Source organism: Coenobita brevimanus, chromosome 16 (assembly GCF_032717465.1).
Source record: "Coenobita brevimanus isolate Jiangsu-jjx chromosome 16, ASM3271746v2, whole genome shotgun sequence".
NCBI classification, from domain to species: domain Eukaryota; kingdom Metazoa; phylum Arthropoda; class Malacostraca; order Decapoda; family Coenobitidae; genus Coenobita; species Coenobita brevimanus.
In genome coordinates, this window is record NC_136969.1 from 32,973,481 (window position 1) to 32,994,148 (window position 20,668).

At 42.3% G+C, this 20,668-nt stretch overlaps 1 protein-coding gene across 1 annotated transcript in view; it reads right to left on the bottom strand.

The window, feature by feature from the left end:
- Window positions 1-12,540: 12,540 nt before the first annotated feature.
- Window positions 12,541-20,668, bottom strand: part of LOC145391047 (uncharacterized) — a 92,224-nt gene continuing 84,096 nt past the window's right edge. Inside the window, exons 3-6 of the mRNA XM_080265780.1 lie at window positions 19,888-20,023; window positions 17,013-17,146; window positions 15,690-15,900; window positions 12,541-12,626 (exon numbers count right to left, since the gene is read on the bottom strand). Of these exons, the coding sequence (XP_080121906.1) occupies window positions 12,541-12,626; window positions 15,690-15,900; window positions 17,013-17,146; window positions 19,888-20,023 (567 nt within the window). The remainder of the gene's footprint in view (window positions 12,627-15,689; window positions 15,901-17,012; window positions 17,147-19,887; window positions 20,024-20,668) is intronic.

Below are 20,668 nucleotides of genomic sequence, written 5' to 3' on the forward strand. Positions count from 1 at the left end.
TAAGGCGGTATTTATAAACCCTCCTAAACTGGGGCTTTGTTAATGATTGCTTGATTATACTGTCGTCTACACCCACAGAGCTACAACGCACTTCATAACCTATGACCCTAAATATGCCCCTCAATACGCATATTTTGTGTGTATGATTCCTTGCATATACGTTTTCTTCACTGACGGCCAATATATACACCTCACAATCAGAGTGAAATTTAAAATGAAAAAATGCAAGAAGACACAATATGCCATAACAATTCCTTCTGAGTAATTATTATTTAACCTAAGAAAATGGTTAGGATCCTATAAAATAAGACCCACAGGCAATTTCCTGCTGTAGAAAAAAATCTATAAATCATTTACTTAGTGCCAGAAATTATTTTGGTTTGTCGTCTTGTTCTTTTTACCAATACATTAGCTTGGTTGTGAAGAGTGGCTGATTTATTAACATACATACATACATAGGCCTACATATTATAAAATTAGTAATATAAAAGTGTACAGGGACTTCTTGATCAGCCTGTACATATATATATATATATATATATATATATATATATATAGATAGATAGATAGATAGATAGATAGATACATAGATACACGGAGTGTCGGGGTGAGCAGGTGGAGATTGTCAGACGTGAAAGGATTGAACTTGCTGGTGAATCTCTTGAGTGTGTGGAAGAGTTTTGTTATTTGGGAGACATGTTGTGTGCTGAAGGTGGGGCTGGAGTTAGCTCTGTGGCTAGGGTGAGAAGTGGTTGGAAGAAGTTCAGGGAGCTCTTGCCTCTCCTGACATTGAGAGGACTCTCCCTACGTGCTAAGGGGTCTTTGTATACAGCATGTGTTAGGAGTGTAATGCTGTATGGTAGTGAGATCTGGGCAATGAAGGAGGAAGATATTCGCTGGCTCAGACGTACAGAAATGACAATGATTAGGTGGATGTGCAGTGCGTCCCTGCGTCCAAGGCCTGGAGGGGCTGGGTTTACGATGGAAGAGTTGAGAGGTAGGATGGGACTGGAGTGTATTGGTGTTGTGATGAGGAGAGGTAGATTGAGATGGTTTGGACATGTGGAGAGGATGGGGGATGATAATTGGGTGAGGAAGGTGAGAAGTGTTAATACTGGGGGTGGAGTTATGAGGGGTAGACCGAGAAAGACATGGGACGAGGTCATTAAGTATGACCTCAGGATTAAGGGACTGAACAGGGAGGCTGCAATGGGTCGTGCAGCGTGGAGAGCCGCCATTAGGTGACCAAGGCCGACACATGCAAGCATGTTGGAGTCTTTAAAAACGAAAACGAAAAATAGAGAGAGAGAGAGAGAGAGAGAGAGAGAGAGAGAGAGAGAGAGAGAGAGAGAGAGAGAGAGAGAGAGAGAGAGAGAGACGATATTAGTAACTCAGATCAAGAAAACTTATTGGCATTAAGCAATGTCCAATCCCTCCACAATCTGTCAAAGTTTTCGTGTCTAGTAAAAAAAAAAAATAGTATCAGTGACTTTCAAAACATATAGTTAATCAGCCATCATGAAATTCTACATGTAGGTATTAGAGGCAAAGGCGATTACATTTTACCCAACTGGAGCCGCCAGAGAGAAAAAAAAAACATTAAACAGCTTAACGTGGGAACAAGAATGCAGACTTTAATGACGAAAATGACAAAAATTTAGCCTGCTAGGACGAAATCCAGTCAGTTCGATCGATGGTAAACATTTTTAATTGATGAGTGACTGAGGTGACTATAATCTAACTTATTTAAGCCTATTCCACCCGATTCAAGCAGGTCCTCCAAGCGAGGTACTTTGGCAGCAGTGTCGAATCCCACGTTCCGACCTTTATGGCTGACTACTTGACCATGTGCATATGGTTTCAAGCTGCAAGGGGAAGGGTTCGTTTACGCCTTCCTCTCTCCCCTCTGGGTCTTGTATTGGTCTGAATACCATGACCTCAAAATGATTTTTGAGCCTATTTTGCCAATTTTCTCGAACTTTCTCGTTGCCTTCTTCTCTGATTAAAAATGCTATAATTCTGACAATATAATTCAGTTTGCTCGGCGTCTACTTGGCACGTCTTCAATCTTTAAATGTCTTTGCTTGATTATAATGTCAAGAATATTTACTCTGCCATATATTTGCGCCGTTATTTTTTCGGCATTACAATGCTTCTGTGGCTGATTAAGGTAGATATACTTTATAACTGCAATAATATTCATGTATTTCCAATTCAGTCCTGTTCCAGGGGTATTTTTTGCTTCAGTAAGTTAGCTTCCTCGTTCTGTTCTTGCTTTCTGGATGAGTGCACATGATTTTGATGTTTTGTTCATTCATTCGTTGCCAGACGCCATGTATCCCAAACGGGGTGGCCAAGGCTGAGTTAATTGTTTTACAGGGAGGGGCACTAATCCTCCACCGACCCCACTTGACACATAGGGAGAACGTTATGCCAACAGCATCTGGTGTTCCCATGCGGTCACCCATCCAAGTACTAACCAGACCCAACGTTCTGCCATAATTTATCTGTCTCAAGCACGTTTCTCGATTTGTTGTCTGTTAAATTTCCTGTGTATGTATTGCTCCTTTGAATCATTAGGCTTGATATAAAGTCGTCTTCCTGACATTCATTTTTTCTGCCTGATTCCAGCCTCTTTAGTAATTTCTTGCATTAACTTGTTTTCTTGGATAATTACTTTTCGCATGAATTCGTTAGAGCTTGAATTACCTTCAGCTCATGTAGTATTTCATTGTCTTCATATAAATTTTCTCATGTTTATATTTATATGATATAAATAATACTTGGCCTTGCCTCAAGTCCAGTTCGTGAATATTTTTAGCGTCTTCTTGTTATTTTTCTCCCGTTTATTTTGCTAATTTGGTTTAACTTGGGTCCATGTAAATTCAAAAGTAATATTCAAACTTGCCTTAGATACATTTTCCGGCATATTTTAGCTCCCGATGATGCTTGATATAAATCCGTTAGTATGGCGTCTGTTTTATCGTCTTTTTGCTAAACTTCCTGTGCTTCTTTGAGTGCGTACGTTTGACTTAGTGCTTGATTATGTGCGTTGGAATAATCGAGTTTGTCTTACCTTTGTTCCTCGACTTGTTTTAGCGCGGATTAAACACTCCCGAGTTTACTAAAGTAATTAAGTCTTATTTTATATATCTCCATCCACTGCGACATCGTCCTTGTAATATTAACCTTGCTACTTTTAGAGGCTTGTATTTAGCTTTGCGGAGACTTCTCCAGTTTGGGTTATATACATCCTTATTAATTCCTTTACTACCAGGGTTTTCTCTTAATCTGTTAGCAGCAAAACTAGAATGGAAATGATATTCTGCGATTGAAACGATTAACTTTTCCCCTTTCCTCAGCCTCCCAGCCCACTTTTTTTCCTCCCTCCTTCCCTCTTTCTTTCCCCGTCTCTACCGTTTGCATCGGCCTTGCCCACTCTTTTTCCTTCCCTTGATTCACTGCTCTTCCTTCCTGCCTCTGTTCATTCTCCCTTCCTTCCACTTCCTTCCCTTCTATCTCTTTCTGCACCTATTCTCTTCCTCCCTCTCCCTCTTTCCGAGCTCTCCTCCTCTATGCGTTTTATCCTTCTCGTTCTAGTTCCTTAAGCCTCTCTCTCTCTCTCTCTCTCTCTCGTATTTTCTTTCTTCCCTCATTTTCCCTCCCTTCTCTCTCGTATTATCCTTCTTCCCTCATTTTCCCTCCCTTACCTCTCTTCCCCCCCCTCTCTACCTTCACTCTTTTCATCTTTCCCCCCCTCATCCTCTTCTCTTTTCTCTTCCTACTTTCCCTTATCTTCTCTTTTCCCCCTTTCTCCTCCGTCCCTCTCCCCCGTTAACCTCTCCTCCGCATCTGTCCATCATTCTCTCCATCCCTTCTCCTCTTCGTCTCATCCTTTTATAACCCTCCTCATATTCCCTTTTTTCTTTCATTCCCATTCCACCCAAAATATCAGTAGGCAAATTAACTAAAGAGGCAACATTTATGAGCAAATTTTAAGATATTTTCCGAAGATTACAACTGGTGTATCAACATCTTCACAGTCTAAAACACCTTGTAGACTAAGCGCATGATATTTCTTCTCTCGTACACGTGTAACAGGATAGTGGGCACGTTTGGATTGAAGTTACTCCATACCTTAACATATTTCAAAGTCAAAGCACATGGCTATACTGGTGTGGTTGTTTTGGAGTCTAGTGTTTTTGCATTCGTCTTTTCGTGGTTCTGCATCCGTTTTGGAGTAGGTCTGCTCTCCCTCCCCCTTTTTAACTTTTAGAGTCAAGGAATAACTTTTTTTAAGCATAAATAAATAATACTGGAATGACAGCTGAAGACACCTAATTTAAAGGTACAAATACTAAAAAAATATTCGGCTTCCTTGTGGAGTGGTATAATACGGCACACGAACCAAGGATTCTGAATTACCAATACTGCGAAATGAACATGGTTTTACATCTACGAATTATTTCAAGGCTCATCGCACTCAAGGATGCCGAGTATTTTTTTTAGTGGGTGTACTTTAAGTTTCAGTCAATCGGACCAGAAATTAAATCCCGAGACCATGGCAACAACCGTTTGAAAGAACACCATCAATATGAAACAGCGAGAGAGAGAGAGAGAGAGAGAGAGAGAGAGAGAGAGAGAGAAAGAGAGAGAAAGAGAGAGAGAGAGAGAGAGAGAGAGAGAGACTTTAGAAGTTTGGGGAATGACAGAATGGCTTCTCGGTGACAAACCATAGTATTTAATAAAACACATCATGTCTGAAAAGCCTTTATTCATAAAGAACATCAACAGTAAATGCGAATTCACACACAGGCGACGAGAAAGCTGGACCATGACGACTAAAAAAAGGGAGGTGAGACAGAAAACGTTATAAGGGAAACGGAAAAAAATATAACTGAAAGAATGTCTGAGGTGATCGAGAGAAAAGGTACGTAAAACTTAACGCGAAAAAGGGAAATGTAGTAAATATGCTGGGGCGGATACAGGAAAAAAAAAAAAAATCTATGAGGAGAATCAGAAAACTGAGAAAATGTGAGAGGAAAAACTGAGAAAAATCCACGAGAAAATGTAAGAGAAATGCAACAAGGAAGAAATAGAACATGAAAGAAACTAGTCACGGCCTGGGATAGGAAGTGACTAAAAACTTGCACGTGAACTGACAACATACAAAAGGACAATACAAGAAGGGACGCAAAAATTATTCTGCCAGACGAAAGGACACAAAAGAAGAAAATATGCTTAATAGCATAAAAATGAGAACAGACAAAAGAAACTAGAGAGAGAGAGAGAGAGAGAGAGAGAGAGAGAGGTGGGGGGGAGGAGGGAAACAAACCAATAATGTCAGGAAATAAAAAGTACAATAACGGCCGGGAAAAAAATACAAAGGAAACGAATGACAAAAGGGAAAATTTAAAAAAAAGAGAAAACGGGAAATGGCGAGGATAAGAGGGGAAACTGGGGTTAACACGACTGAGTGCTGTACAGTCAGTGGTGATTGATGAGAGCTGTGAAGTGGCACTGTTGGCTGTGATGGATGTGCGCACGGTAAATCAAGCATCGGCAGATTATGTACGAAACACTATGACACCAGAGACGAAAAATACGTGTTGGTCGTAAAGGCTGTTATTTGCTTGAAACTTACGAGGGGATATCGGGTCAGCTTATGGTTTTTCTTTCTGTGTGAACATTGCTACATACAACATAAGGATGGTTTGTGAAGGAGGTGGGTGTGTGGCGGGATGAGAAAGGGGTACAGAAAGGATGGGATGGGAAGGAAGGTGAACAAGGATACGGACCAAGAGGAAGATAAAAAAAAGGGGGAGGGGGAGGGGGAGGATGTTGGGGGGACTGGAGGGACTTGGGGAAAGAGTATGGGCTTTGGAGGGGAAACGAATAATAAACCTAAAATAATCACACACACCAAAGCTCCTCAACATGTAAGTGGGTGGCAGAGGACAGCAAAATTGTGTCATCTCGGAAACTATTGAAGGGGCAGCGGATCTGTTGCACATTGTTGCAAAACTTATGATAAATTAATGGGTACAACTTCAGTGACTTTGCTCAAAATTCGGCTCAAAATTGCTAAAATCCCCCCCAACCCCCCACACCAAAGAAAAAAGACAGACAGAGCACAAATAACAAATACTCTTCTACAAAGAACCCTATCCTCACTAGTAACAAGAGCTTCATATACTGACAGGTTAGTGACTGGCTGGGTGTATACAGGAAACAGTACAATTTACTTGACTAGTATCACCGACTGACTGGCTGGCTGAATTACTAATCTGACTCAATAACTACTTTGATATCTATCCAATGAAGTTATTTTTTAGTACTGATAAAACTGATTGGCGAACATAACGACTGACCAACTGACTGTTTCAATCACTTCAGTCAATGTTTTTTTTCTTTTTCATGTTAACGTAGGTAGGCTAGGTGGCAGGTTCACTGACTAATACATCACACTGATCTAACTGACTGGTTCTCATAGCTGACTGACTGGCCCAAATAACTGACTGACATTTCCTTGTCTGACACTCCACCTTCCATCCTCCCGTGCTACCAAACTTATTAGAGAAAACATGAAATTTCATATACGACCAAATGATTCTGCTTTATAAACACATATAAAAAGATAAATAACTAAATAAATAAATAAATAAAATATATACTTAAGATAGATAGATGGATAGAGAGGTATGTAAACAGATGTAGAGATACAAATAAACAGAATTTGATAATAATAGATATATATGCACACGTACGCACACAATTGAGTTTGGCACAGACTGCATCATGATACATTTTTTTTTATACATAAGCACATGCATATATGAACTAACGGGAAAAGCACGTCACTGGAGAGAGAGAGAGAGAGAGAGAGAGAGAGAGAGAGAGAGAGAGAGAGAGAGAGATTTTCACGATAGCTGTTTTACACTACGCGTACACAACTCGCTATCAATTCAGTATTCACTTACAATATAGCGTTTATGGGTGATATTCTAAGTGGCTTTGAAGGTTTCGTGACACCTCTTCCAAAGCGATTTATTTTTCACATTGCACTTCAATATCCTCTTGTATTAAAAAAAAACAAAAAAAAAAACACCAATATCACAGAGGAGAATGTTCAGGCGAAATGTGTAAAATAAATCGCTTACGAAAGAAGTGCTACGAATTCTCTATACGCCATCTAGTATCCGAATCTATTATCATTTACAGGCTTGATATAATCCGTGTTATATTTTCGCCTGATATAACAACCACGACAGCGCTATAATCTAAGGATGAAAATTTAATACATTGGCAGGCGAGCACACTATTGATTATTGTGGTGATATGCTGGGTGGAGAGAGAGAGAGAGAGAGAGAGAGAGAGAGAGAGGACGAGGTGAGGTATTGCGTGTGTGTGTGTGTAGGAGAATGTCACAGATAGAAGTTTAAAAATTCCTTCCCTTTCATGGCGTATTTATATTTATTCATGCTATTTTCGGACGATTTTATTCAGCTTACGGGAGACTTTTCCACGCGAAAAACTTAGATAAAATATTCATTAGCTCTGTTACCAAAATGAATAATCCCTCAAACCAGACTAACATCGACTAGAGAGAGAGAGAAAAAAAAAAAGGAGAGATATTTGCCCTTCTCAAGCTCGGAAGAACTCATGCATTCTGTTTCAGCTAATGGCAGGTGATATGCTTAGCTGAGAGAGTCATAAGCGTCTGGCATTGTAAACTGCGACACTATACTCCTTTTGCCTTAACTTGGCCCAGAATTTCATCCTTTTACTACTTATTTCACATATCTCAGTGGAGGGAAAAGACGATGGTATGGTTTTATATCCTTTCCATGGCACTTTTTCATGACCAGCATCATATTCCAGTGCTAATCTACTGCTACAATTCAGCATTCAAGATGGGGAGATGGCAATTTTTGGTCAAGAGAAAAAAACAGCATGGTAATCCACTCATTGCCGAAACAACTAGTAGGCCTAACCCGTGAATTTCGGATGATATCAGTTAGCTGAATGATAATCGAAGGAGTTTAAGAGAGCTAATATTTACATCACTAACCCTCTCATTATCGGGACAACTCTAGTATACTATTTCACCTAATGCTGCACGATTTGATTGAGCTGGAGGCGAGTCATAGGTGCCTGTGATATTTTCCCTCCATGCAGAACAACCCCTGGTGGTCTGGTGGGAGGACTGTGTGGTAGGAATGGATTGTGGCCAATGTGCTACAGTTCTAATCTCAAAAGTGGCGCAAAGTTTTTATTGCATCCCGTATACTGCTGACAATGAAATTTTATGTATGTATGTATGTACAGTATGTGGCAAATCAAAACAGTGGCAAACATTTATAACGATACGCCAAGAACTAGGGCCCCAAACTGTCGACACAGTGCATCGCTCGGTATGCCTCCGTCAAGCCTTGGGCACAGACCCTCCGTGCAGCCTCCATGACAAGGTCCACTGTGGATCGATATGAGACAAAAGATAAACTAAGTCAACCCCATATGACCTTGGCCTTTGCCCCCTGAAGTTGGTGACTTGATCAGTTCGTTGTCTCTTCATACTGCATCAGTGACAAAAGTTTGGTTGAAACTCATCGAGGGGTTCAGGAGATACCGCACCTACACCCTTCTCACCCTGACCTTTGACACCTTGGCCTAGCTGACCTAATCAGTTCATTGTTCCTTCATAGTGTATCACTGACAAAAGTTTGGTCAAAATCTGTAGATGTGTTCAGGAGTCGTGCCCACAAGGCTACTCTAAGTGGACCACATATGGCCTTGACCTTTGACTTGCTGATCTAGCTGATCTATTCAGTTCATCATCTTTTCATACTGTATCACTGACAAAAGTTTGGTGGAACTTCGTCGATGGGTTCAGAAATCGCGCCCACAACAGCATTACAGACGCTCGGACCCATGCACGCGTGGACGGACAAACCAGTCACTTCATGCCTCCTCCATTGTACTGTAAGTGGGCAGAGGTATAACAAAATTTTACGAGACCAATCACTGGGGATCCGAAGACTGACATTACAAAACTGATGTACTGTATGTCCCTTGAGGCGGTGTTCTGGTCCCCCCGATTTTTTTTTTTGGTTCCTGAGACAGTGTCGTTTGGGAAATGTGAGTGACTGGCAGCCTAGAGTATTGCAGTTTATCAGTCGGTGTGTGTGTGTGTGTGTGTGTGTGTGTGTGTGTGTGTGTGTGTGTGTGTGTGTGTGTGTGTGTGTGTGTGTGTGTGTGTGTGTGTGATAGAAAGCAAAGTGATATCCTCTGAGGGGGTGCTCTGATAACTGTCATGCTCCTGTGATGGTGAAGCTGTCATAAGACGGCGAAAGCCACCCAACCCCCGACATAATTTTCTATCAACAACTAAAGTACGTACTTCTCCAGCAAATGTACAGTACTGATTTTTCACCTGAAACTTGTACATTCAGCCTCACAGCATTTCCCTCTACTACTGACTTATACAACTAACGGTACTTCTTTCCTTGCAAATTACCAAACATTCTCAGGTTCATATGATTTACTCTCGCCTCAGTAAAATCGTCTAGGCATCAGCTGGAATATAATGCTAGTTAATCCATTCACAAGACGGTTACTGGAACTAGTATCAACACCTCCTGGCTCTTATGACTCCCTTTCAGCTGAGTAAAATTACCTCGTGGTGGCTGGAAGAAAATACCTGAATTGTCCCCACCATGAGAGGGTTAATGGTACCAGAATGAACACTCAGACTCCCATGACTCGCCCACTTGAATAAAATCGTCTGGCGGTGCTGCAGTAAAGTACCTGAGTTGCCCCCAAAGTGAGAGGGTTAATTGCCAGGGGAAAAAAACAATAAACCTTTCTTTCTTTTTCTTTTTTTCTTTTTTTTTTTTTTTTCCAGCCTGTACAACCCTCCTGCCCCCGCTTAACCCCCTAGTCCCCAGCCTGCCATCAGTTACCGGCCAAACAAAGGGTAACTGCCCAGGTGCCGCTGTATGGTAATTAGCCTTCATTATACCCGGGTTGCACACTGGTATTGGAGATTGTACGAGTTTTGGAAGAGGGGAGGTGGAAGGGGAAGGGTGAGGGGGGAAAAGAGAGGTAAATAAGAGGGTGAGGAGGAAGGGGATGGAAAGGGAGGGAGAAGTGGATGGGGTGGGGTAAGGGGGAGCGAGGCTGAGAGAGAAGGGAGGGGAAGGGAAGATGAGGGAGGAGAAGGGGAGGAAGAGGAAGTAGTCGGTAGAGGGAGGAACAATGGGGAAGAGTTTAAGAAAGGAGGGAGGTACAGGAAAGCGGCAGAAAAGACGAAGAGGGAGAAATAAATGGGGGTTACTGAAGGACTGTACTGGGGGACAGGGAGGAGGAAGAAGGGAGAAACAGGGGGAGAGTGAAAAGGGAGAGAGAAAGGGGCAGAAATAGAAGATGGGAGTGGGACATGAGTTTGAAGGGGGAAAAGAACAATGAGAAAGGAAAGGAAGGAAAAGCGAGGAAAAATGGGGAGGAGGGAAAACTAAATGGAGAATGGGAAACTGTGTAGGCAGGGCAAAAATGAGATGGGGGAAGTAAGGGTTCGAGCGTGCGGTTGGAGGATTGACATATCAGGCTGGGAGTGAGCTTGAGTAGGGGGGGAGGGGGATACCATAGCATACAGGAGTGTGGGGGGGAGTGTGAGGGACAGGGAGCGATAAGGAGTAAGGAGGGGGGGGGGCAGCAGTGGGAAGAGGGAGTGGAAGTTCGTTTTGTGGGAGGTGGTGGGAGCACATGAACGTAGGGCTAGAAGAGTGGGAGATCAATTTTACTGGGGTGGACTTTTGCGGCTTGGGGAAGGGGTTGAAGAGGTTAGAAATGGAGAGAGGGAACATGAGCTAGAGGGGGAAAGATAGATCGAGTTTAGAGGAAGGTAGAAAAAAGTGTGGGGAAGGGAGACAATTGGAGAACCAGATTAGCGCAGAGGAAGAACAAATTTTCAGGGGACTGGAGACCATAGGCTGGGGAGAGGGTTGAGTCTGGGGGGCCAGGGGAGGAATGAGTTTGTAGGGGAGGGGGAAGGAGACAAATGGGGAGGGGCAAGTAGGGAGGGGGCACGAGTTCATGGGTTGGTTTGGAAATGGGAGGGGGGACCTCGGGAATGGGTGAGATTCGAGTGGCATTGTTCTCTCTAAGTCGCTTGGTGGTCGATGGATGGATACTGTAGATGGATGGATGAATGAATGAATGAATGAATGAATGGGTGGATGGATGGATGGATGGATGGATGGTCTATTATACAGCGAGGCAGCCAGGGAATTTGATCTCTACGGCCATAGCTCACATAATTCACTGGGCTATAGACATGGGCGACTGGGCTATAAATTTTGGCTACATATTCTCTCTCTCTCTCTCTCTCTCTCTATGGATGATGGGACAATTTTTCCTGCTTCAAACTGTCAACTGCTTCCTCTGTAGCTGTGTATCCCAGCTAAGGCCAGACTATTTCCCTCAGCTTAGAGTTAACCACAGCGGCCTAAGTGTTATTACGGTCATCCATAACCCACTCATGGTCGGAACAACTCTAGTATATTATTTCGAGTAACAGCAGACGAGTCTATTCAGCTAAGATTAATACACTGTAACGCAGGACTGTTTATATGGTCAACATTAACCCTCTCACGGTCTGACAACTCTAGCAGCGCATTCCAGTGATCAAATTATGGATCTTTTAAGCCGAAGGTGAATCATAGGAGCCTGGGTGTTAAGTCTCCCAATAATATCATCAATTTTATTTTTGACTACCAAAGGGACGATCTAATTCTGCTACGAACTGTCTCTCCAATATCTTCTGTTTATTTAAAGCTGAATAAAATCGTACGGAGATGACGAAAATAATATATAAAATGATATGGAAGAGGTCGATGTGAAAATATCCACAATAATTCCCATGTATGCCTAATTGATCCTATGGTATTCAACAAACCTTAATTATGTAACGAGCAGTATTATGAATGATGTATAAATTTGGGGGAAGAGAGTATGGATAATGTAGATATGGATAGGTAGGTATGTATGTGTATGGAGAGATATTTATGGACAGGTTGTATGAACGTGTATGGAGGGGTATGTGAGGAAATTTGCATATATGAGAAGCCTTGTATGTATTCAGTGTATAATCGGCGATATATACACACAACCATGTATGCATAAACACGGACACAACCCTATTGATCGCAGTATACACAAAACAATAACTACAACAGCATACATAAACAAGGTCGTATTCTAAAACGCGCTGGAGATTTCGTAACACCTTCTTTTATGTGATTTATTGTCATATTACACCTTAATATCCTCTTTTATGTCACAGATGCTAACTATGTCTATACTGAAACGATATTCACACAAGAGACTGCTAAGGTGTAATATGCAAAATAAATCGCTAAGGAAGAGGTGCTACGATGTCTCCTATGCCGGGTGAAATACGACTCAGGAGAAAAAAAAATCTGTACTCCTATAGATGTCCACATGCGAAGGTCTCCAAGCTGAGATATAGTCGGCCTCCTCTCATCTAAGACGTAGGAGACCAGGGGATGTGAGGAGGAGAAGTAGGAGGGGGAGACGGGGGCTAAGGATGCGCCCCCCCGCGCTGGCTGTAACGGGAGGAAGGGAAGTGTTGTTAGTATTGGAATGAGATGCTGGGTTAGGGTGATGATGATGATGATGATGATGATGAGTGTGACCGTGGTGATGATTTTTTTTAAACAGAAGGCGAACAGAGGAAAGAAAAACAAATTGAGTAAAAAAAAAAAAAAAAAAAAAAAAAACTCCATACACCAGATTACTGGTTTCCTCCTTTTATAAAATATTGGTAACAATTTGATTTGAACTGCTGTAGGTTGAAGGCTGGAGCGGAACTAATCTTGGGAAGCGGGTTCCAAAGAGAAGCAGTTCCGAAAACAAATAAATTCTGACAGGCAGATGTTCTGCAATGCGGTAGTGTGACAGTCTAGCCAAGAGAGCCACCAGATGCCCGTGTAGCACGGGGGAAGGCGTGGAGGGGTGGCACAATGGATGCAACTTCGTCTGAACATTTGCCATAAAGGTATCTTTAAAATAAAGCAAGCGAGACAACATTCCATCTTACTTGTAGGGGAGGTTGTTAATTTGTAATTGCTGGCTCATTAATTAAACTTATAGCTTTGTTCTGATTTTTTCTTGGTTGTTTTAGTGCAAACTCTCCACATATACTCCACAAGAGTGAGCAATATTCGAGATGATAGGGAACATGACTTTTAAATTACAGCTAACTGCTCGGCAGTGAAGAAGTTACATATTCTGTACAACAATCCAAGTTCTCTGAGGCGGTTTTAGCAAGTGATCTAATATGAGAGGTCCAACTGAGGCAAGAGTTAAATGAAACAACGAGAATTTCAGTACTTTCAGAAAAAGGAATACTGAGTGCAATGATTGCAATATAGGAATCAGTCATTATCTGTCTATTATTAAACTGGATGTATTTGTTTTTCCTTGCATTAAATGGAATAATGTCATTTTGCCCCCATTCAGTGATCTTGGATATGTGCTGATTTAAGGACGGCAGTGCTGAATTGGGAGTTAAAGATAACAAACTTTGTGGATGGGTATTTAAGTGTGATGGAACTGTGAAGCGTTGAGTCATCTGCAAATGAGTGCATGGATGAAAGACAAGATAAAATTAACATGCATAAGGAACAGGGTTGAGCCAGGACTGATCCCTGTGGCACGCCGACATAATCGTCGTCAACCTTTAGTATTACCTTTCTGTCGCTGAGACAGGAAAGCAGCGGGAAAAGAGATGATAGGTCGTAACAAGGGAGTTTGGACAGCAAGGAACGGTGCCACACTCCGTTAAAAGCTCTAGAAATATCAAGGGCTACTGCATGAGTTTCTCCAAGTTGGTCAATTGACTGATGGGTGGTTTGAGTCAAGAAAATTCGCATTCAACACTGGATCTCTCGTGGCGAAAACCATACTGTCTGTCACTATTAAACTGTTAGATTCATGATGTTCAACAATGTGCCTATTAATGACAATCTCAAATACTTTTCGAAGAGATGATGTGAGAGTTATTGATCTGTAGTCAGAGTGATCAGAAGAACTACCTTTCTTCGGGATTGGGGGATTGTCAGGGTCTTTCCGAAAATTAGGGAATTGAAAAGTACATATGCATAGTCTGATGATGATGATGATGATGTTTGTAATGAAGATGATGAGGATGATAGTAATAATGATGATAATGATGGTTGAAGTGATGATGATGATGATGACGATGATGATAGTGAAAAGTAATGAGAAAGTGGAAAATTTAGTTGATAATAATATAACGATGAGTAGGATTAAAGTTTATAAATGCCTCAATTCTTAATTTATATTTTTTGATAAGTCTGAGCATGCCATCAGATTAAACACACACACACACACACACACACACACACACACACACACACACACACACACACACACACACACACACACACACACACACACACACGAGCAAGCAGTCACGAACACATTACACAGATGAACACTCCCGACACACACACACACACACACACACACACACACACACACACACACACACACACTGAATGAGATGACACACTTATGAGTTTATTTTTGCTACACTCAGGCGATTTTATAAGCACTAGGAAGGATTTCTCTTACTGAAGGGATTAAAGAGGATTATAGAAGGCAGTACGTAGTCTCCCCAATCCGAAAAAATCTCCCCTTACCTGAATGAATGACACTGAGGGTATCAAGAACTGAGCAAAAAGGTCGAGCGTGGACAGGAGGAATTAAAGAGGCAGTGGCACGAATTCACACACACACACACACACATACACACACACACACACACACACACACACACACACACACACACACACACACACACACACACACACATTTTTTATAGTCGCCCCCCCAAAAAAAAAACAACGAAAAGTCCCAATCTGCAAAAAACATAAGCGCCAATCGATAAAAACGATGAAAAAAGCTCAAGCCAAAAAGATAGTTATAATAGCCTCCCATCACACACACACACACACACACACACACACACACACACACACACACACACACACACACACAGAAAAATATTAATCACGAAACAAAGGTAAAATTAATCCCATCAAAGACCATTCCCCGAAATACGTAGTAACAAAAACCAATTTACTGATAAAAAAACAAAAATTGACTCGAATCCCTAAGGAAATGGGTGAAAGGAAGCCTGAGTGACTGAAAATATAAAAAAATAAATAAATAAAAAGGATCCACTCACTGACAATGCTTAAAAAAAAAAAAAAGAATCCATTATATTTACATCCACTCTGGGAGACAATAATATTCCACATCCACTCTGACACGAGTCCAAATAGTTGAACTCTCTGAAAAAAAAGATAACAGCACTCTACATCCACTAGAAATGAGGTCCCATCCATTCTGAAACAAGGTCACAATGTCACAATATTCCACATGCATTTTGAAACAAGTGATAGTAGGTTCCATCCGTCATGAAAATCCCGCCCCCTACCTCCCACGGGGGAAAAAAAAAAAAAATCATCCATCTTTAATGTCCAAGAAATTCCGATCAATTCTTTTACGTTGGTCTATAAAAGGTCTAGCTTATTCAAAAACTTAAAAGTCTCAGAACAGTAAAAATCCCACAAGCTCACCTTGAAACAGGCCCTCCAGAGGCCTAAATGATGGCGATACGGTGTTGTGGTGGGCTAGGGCCTGTCCACTGATTTCTGCCAGGCATTTGACCCGTAGCTTGCCTCTCTGGAAGTGTGACGGACGAGCTACGAACACCAACCGAGATATTTGCGTCAGGAGGCCGTCTTTGCCCATGTATGGTCTTTCCCTGGTTACGAATTCTTGAGGTGCCTGTGGAGAGAGAAAGATTTGGGATTAATGCCTACCGACTGCACGACAATCATTATTTGCTAAGCGCGGCGGGTAAGTTACCATCACTGACAGTCGAGATATTTTTGACAGATGGTCATCTTTACCTAATTAAGGTCTTTCCCTGGTTACTACTTCCTCTGGGACCTGTGGGGAAAAGTAGATGGGTTAAGAATGGTCATTACTAGTTTTGGCGTAGGTCAAAAGTCAGGACATATTATTTAATTTTTGTGGAAGTAAACAGCAAAACGAAGATCACTTCCACCAAAGGAAAAAAGTAAAACTACAGCAGGAACTGGTGAAATGAAGTCCTGGGTTACAGGAAACCATTAGGCTTGTCACTCAGTGTAGAGCCACATGAATCTGAAAGAAGAGTAATAAGACGTGACAGGAAGGATGTGAGAAACAGGAAGAGACGACAGCAGATATAGGAAAAGTGGTAAAAGTGAAGCAAGAAGAAGGCAGCACTATATCAAATGAGTGGATGATGGTCGCCACCTCTTACCACCCAAGAGAGGGATTGAGAAAACAAAACAGTGGGTGAGATAGTAAATGAGAATGAGATAGTAAAAATAGTAAACAAACGACACGTATCACTCATCCAATGATGCACCAAGAGTGTTGACGGAATGCTTGCTTAGTCACTGAGATCATGAGACATCAAAAACTGAAAGAGAAAAGGAGAGAAGAGGGGAGAACAGGGGACAGGAGAAATAATCAGGAAATAAGCAACAGGGGGACATCAATAATGAGACATCAAAACAGATGGAGAAACTGAGATTGTGTCAGACAGTGCTTTGGACGGTGAGACAGAAATCAGACATATACCAATCATTCCCTGATATTACAAGAGAGCCTTGATGTCGCCTGTGACGGTCCAGAGAGTAAGACAACAGGAAAGAGAGCTATGATGAAAGTGAGAAAATGAACTGTATCCGAATCTCATGAACCAGTCCTCCATTGATGCATCATATGAGTGTTGATGGTGGTTGTGGCGATCAAGAGAGCAAGACAGCAAGAAAAAGAGCTATACAGATGGCGATATAATGAGACAGAGAGGTAAGACAGTAAGCATGCCCCTGTGCCCCACGTACCGGTCGTCCATTGATGTGCCATGAGAGTGTTGACAGCGGTCGTGACGGTCCAGAGGTACACACAAGGTCCACAGTGTCGTTGACGTGGTACTTCCTTAGTCCACCCGTGATCACTGGACCCTCTCTCGGCGGCTCTAAGGGAAGAAGACTTACACCGTATTCTAGGTGGATCTGTAAGCTTCCTAACACTTTATCAGCGATTTACTATGCCTGTTGCATCTTCATAGTCTCTTTTTCAGAATACCTACATGTAATTTTGAGCACCCACATAGCTTGCCTAGGTAAAGTACATGTGGACAAAACTGTGTAATATGTTAAATAAAATTCAGAGGCAAAAGTGCTGAGCCCATGCCAAAAAAAATACGACCCTTGGGTAGCACTCCCGTCGCGGTAGGAAGACCCCCAAGCACTTTTTTATTACTAGCTAATTTCTGTATCGGGTACACTATATTTTTGTATGTGTGCGAGAGGAATAAAAAGGAATTATGCGAGAGGAGGAATTACGTGGAGTCAGACTAACAAATGAGGAAGTTCGGGAGCAGTGTGGTGTTAATGTGGTGTGAGAAGGAGGGAAGAAGACTGATGACAGTATTCTGGTTGTCACTGACTAATTAGCAGCACCTCTTCCTTGGTGATTTGTTTTGTCTCACACACGTGAATGTCCTGTCCGTGTTATGTATGGAATCTAATTAATATCGACTGAAATTTCATTAGTAACACGAGAAGATTAATTAAGGGCTATTGTACCGTACCTAATACATCGCTGAGAAACACGGGCAATGCAAACTACAAAGTCTATGAGAAATACGACACATAAACCCGTACTTTCGTAGCATAAGGAAGCTACCTAACACCTCTTCGTTACTGGTTTATTTCGAATCAGGAACATTAATATATTCTTGTACTGCCAGGGTTTACTTCAGTGTCTGGTATAATAATATATTCTTGTCTATTACTAACGCAATCTATACCGATGTTGACTTGAGATATCAATAGCATACGTGAGAAAGTAAGCTGTATTAGGCACAACAAATCGTGAAGGAAGAGGTGCAAGAGAAACTCCAAAATTTAGAATTACGAGTAATACTTTGACAGTAATACCTTCATTTCCAGGACATATTTTGTATAATTCTGTTTACCACTACACAACATTATCCAGTTTATGAGAGACGCCTTGCAGTCGAGAAGTATATGAAGGCTATTTCTAACCCCTTCTGGTGAAATCTTACTTTAAGCTCAACAAAACTGCATGGACATAGCGAAATGTAAACAAGCAAGCTCGTTCATAGATCGCGTGACCTGCTTCTCGCCATGGGGCCGTTAATGGATGGATAAAGAAATTGGCGTGGTAAACAAGAGCATGGTTAGGTTGGGCTCGAATGTTGGTGGGGGATGGGTTAGGGGAAGGTAATGGGTGCCGGAAGAATATTAGTTTGTGTGGAATGAATGTTTATTTCAAAGTTGTCTTATTCATGAACACATTGATTTCCTATGAGAGGCGTTTTGCGGCGCTGGCAAAAATAAGTCACCGTAGTCAAGAGTCAACCCACTCTGAGGGAGGAAAAGGAGGACTGTCGTTCGATTAGGCCTGTACACAGTTGGGTAAAAATGTGTTAGGCTGTCTTAATCAGTGTATGAACTACTGGCGACAGATAAATGTGACTTGCAGGTAAATTAGGGGGATCAGAGTTTACCCATATCTTCCCACGATAAGAACATCTATGGTTTTAATGAGGTGAATGATACTGGTGTGCTGAGTTGTGCTCCGCTGCCCGGTGATACTAACGCCCCTCAGCTCCCTCCTCATCCTTCGAAAGGAGGATGGTGGGCTGCAGGAGGGAGCAACTTCCGCCTAAAGTCCATCGAGTGCATTTTCAGATGAGTTTGGCGTCACAGGACCAACAATTTCAGTGAATGAATGTGCCTGAGGACCTAGGTCAGTTATTATACTTGATAACTTTTTTTGCTGATAGTCATATATTCTAATCACTACCGTCCATATTACAATTATCTTCCAGGAAACTGTCTTTTTGTCTTACATTGTTCCCGTACCCATTCAGACACCAATCCCTTTATTTCCTACCTCAGTTCTCAATCCCCCACATACTCTCATTCTGTCCCATCACTATCTCTTATTTCCCACGTCCCATCACACCCCCACTCACCCACAATCACCAGACAGTTCTTGCCGGGGGCCGTGTTGAAATGAAGTTACCCCCAGACCCTCTCCAGCCTCAGCCTTCTCCACCATACATACCCAATACGCACTTAGGCTATTGCTACCTTAATCCCCACTCACATCCACCCCCCTACCATACATTAAAACACACACACACACACACACACACACACACACACACACACACACACACACTCACATCTATTTCTACTCCTCTCCCAATCCTATTCTTCCACCTCCCCATACACGTAAACCTAATTCTATCTTCTCCGACTCCCATCCTTCAACCAACACATTCTTTTTTCTTACACTTCCTCCACATACCCCCTCCCACCCCACACCGCCACTCACCCACAACCAGCAGACTGCCTTTGCCGGTCACCTGGTTGAAATCAGGACCTTCAGAAGACACCTGACATCAGTAGTGGCCTCAGGAGTTGAATGTAACTCTTCCCCAGTCCTCTCCGCCACCATATTCCCTCATTCCCTTACTTCCCACCTACATCTGCTTATCACACAACCACATAAATCCTTTCAAAGCTCCTTCACCCCCTCACTTTCCTCACTGTCGGCTAAACCCATCCACACCTTTAACACACACACCACACTTCCTATTTCTTTCCCTTCCTCCTTTACATTCTGAAGTCTCCCCATTCCCCCACCACAATCCCACACCTCCCCAACACCGCCACTCACCCACAACCAGCAGACTGCCCTTGCCGGTGACTGTGTTGAAATCAGGGCCTTCAGCAGACACCTCACATCGGTACTGGCCTGAGGAGTTGAATGACACGCTACGAAGCACCACACGAGTTGGGATGGACACGCTTCGCTGGGGGAGCAAAAACGAAGGCTTAGAATTAACGCCTATCGACTACATGGTGGCAATTAAGGTCACAATATTCCCCTAGAATACGACACGCAACCATCGAATATACATCAAGGTCCCCAACTGCAGTGATAGGTAAAGCATCACACGAAAGGGAAGCATTTTTCTGGGAGGTACAACAAGAATAAGGCCTAGAAGAAATGCTTATCAACTCCACGGGGGTCACCTCACATCGATGCTGGACAGAGGCGTTGAGTGCAATGTTTTGGTCAGTCAGGCAAACTGGGATAGACACACTTAGCAGGGGAAATCATAAGTAAACTCAGGATCATAAACTAAATCAGAATCAACAATAAAAGACAAAAATAGAGTAGGATTAGCACTCACAGGCATAAGAATCAATGAAACCATCAAGTTTTGTAAGGCTCTTTCATCCACCAGAATATTACAGCTGGCAATCAAATTTACTTCCACGTCCTTGATTATAATAGGCGAACTGGGACGTACAGGGGCGAAAAAGGAGTGGAATTTATGCCTATCCACCACCGGAGGGCCATTGTTGCAGGCAGTACAATTTTCAGAGTTCCGGTCGTCTCTTAAAACATGAAACGCAACAATCAAACTTTCCATCAGGTCCCCACTTGTACT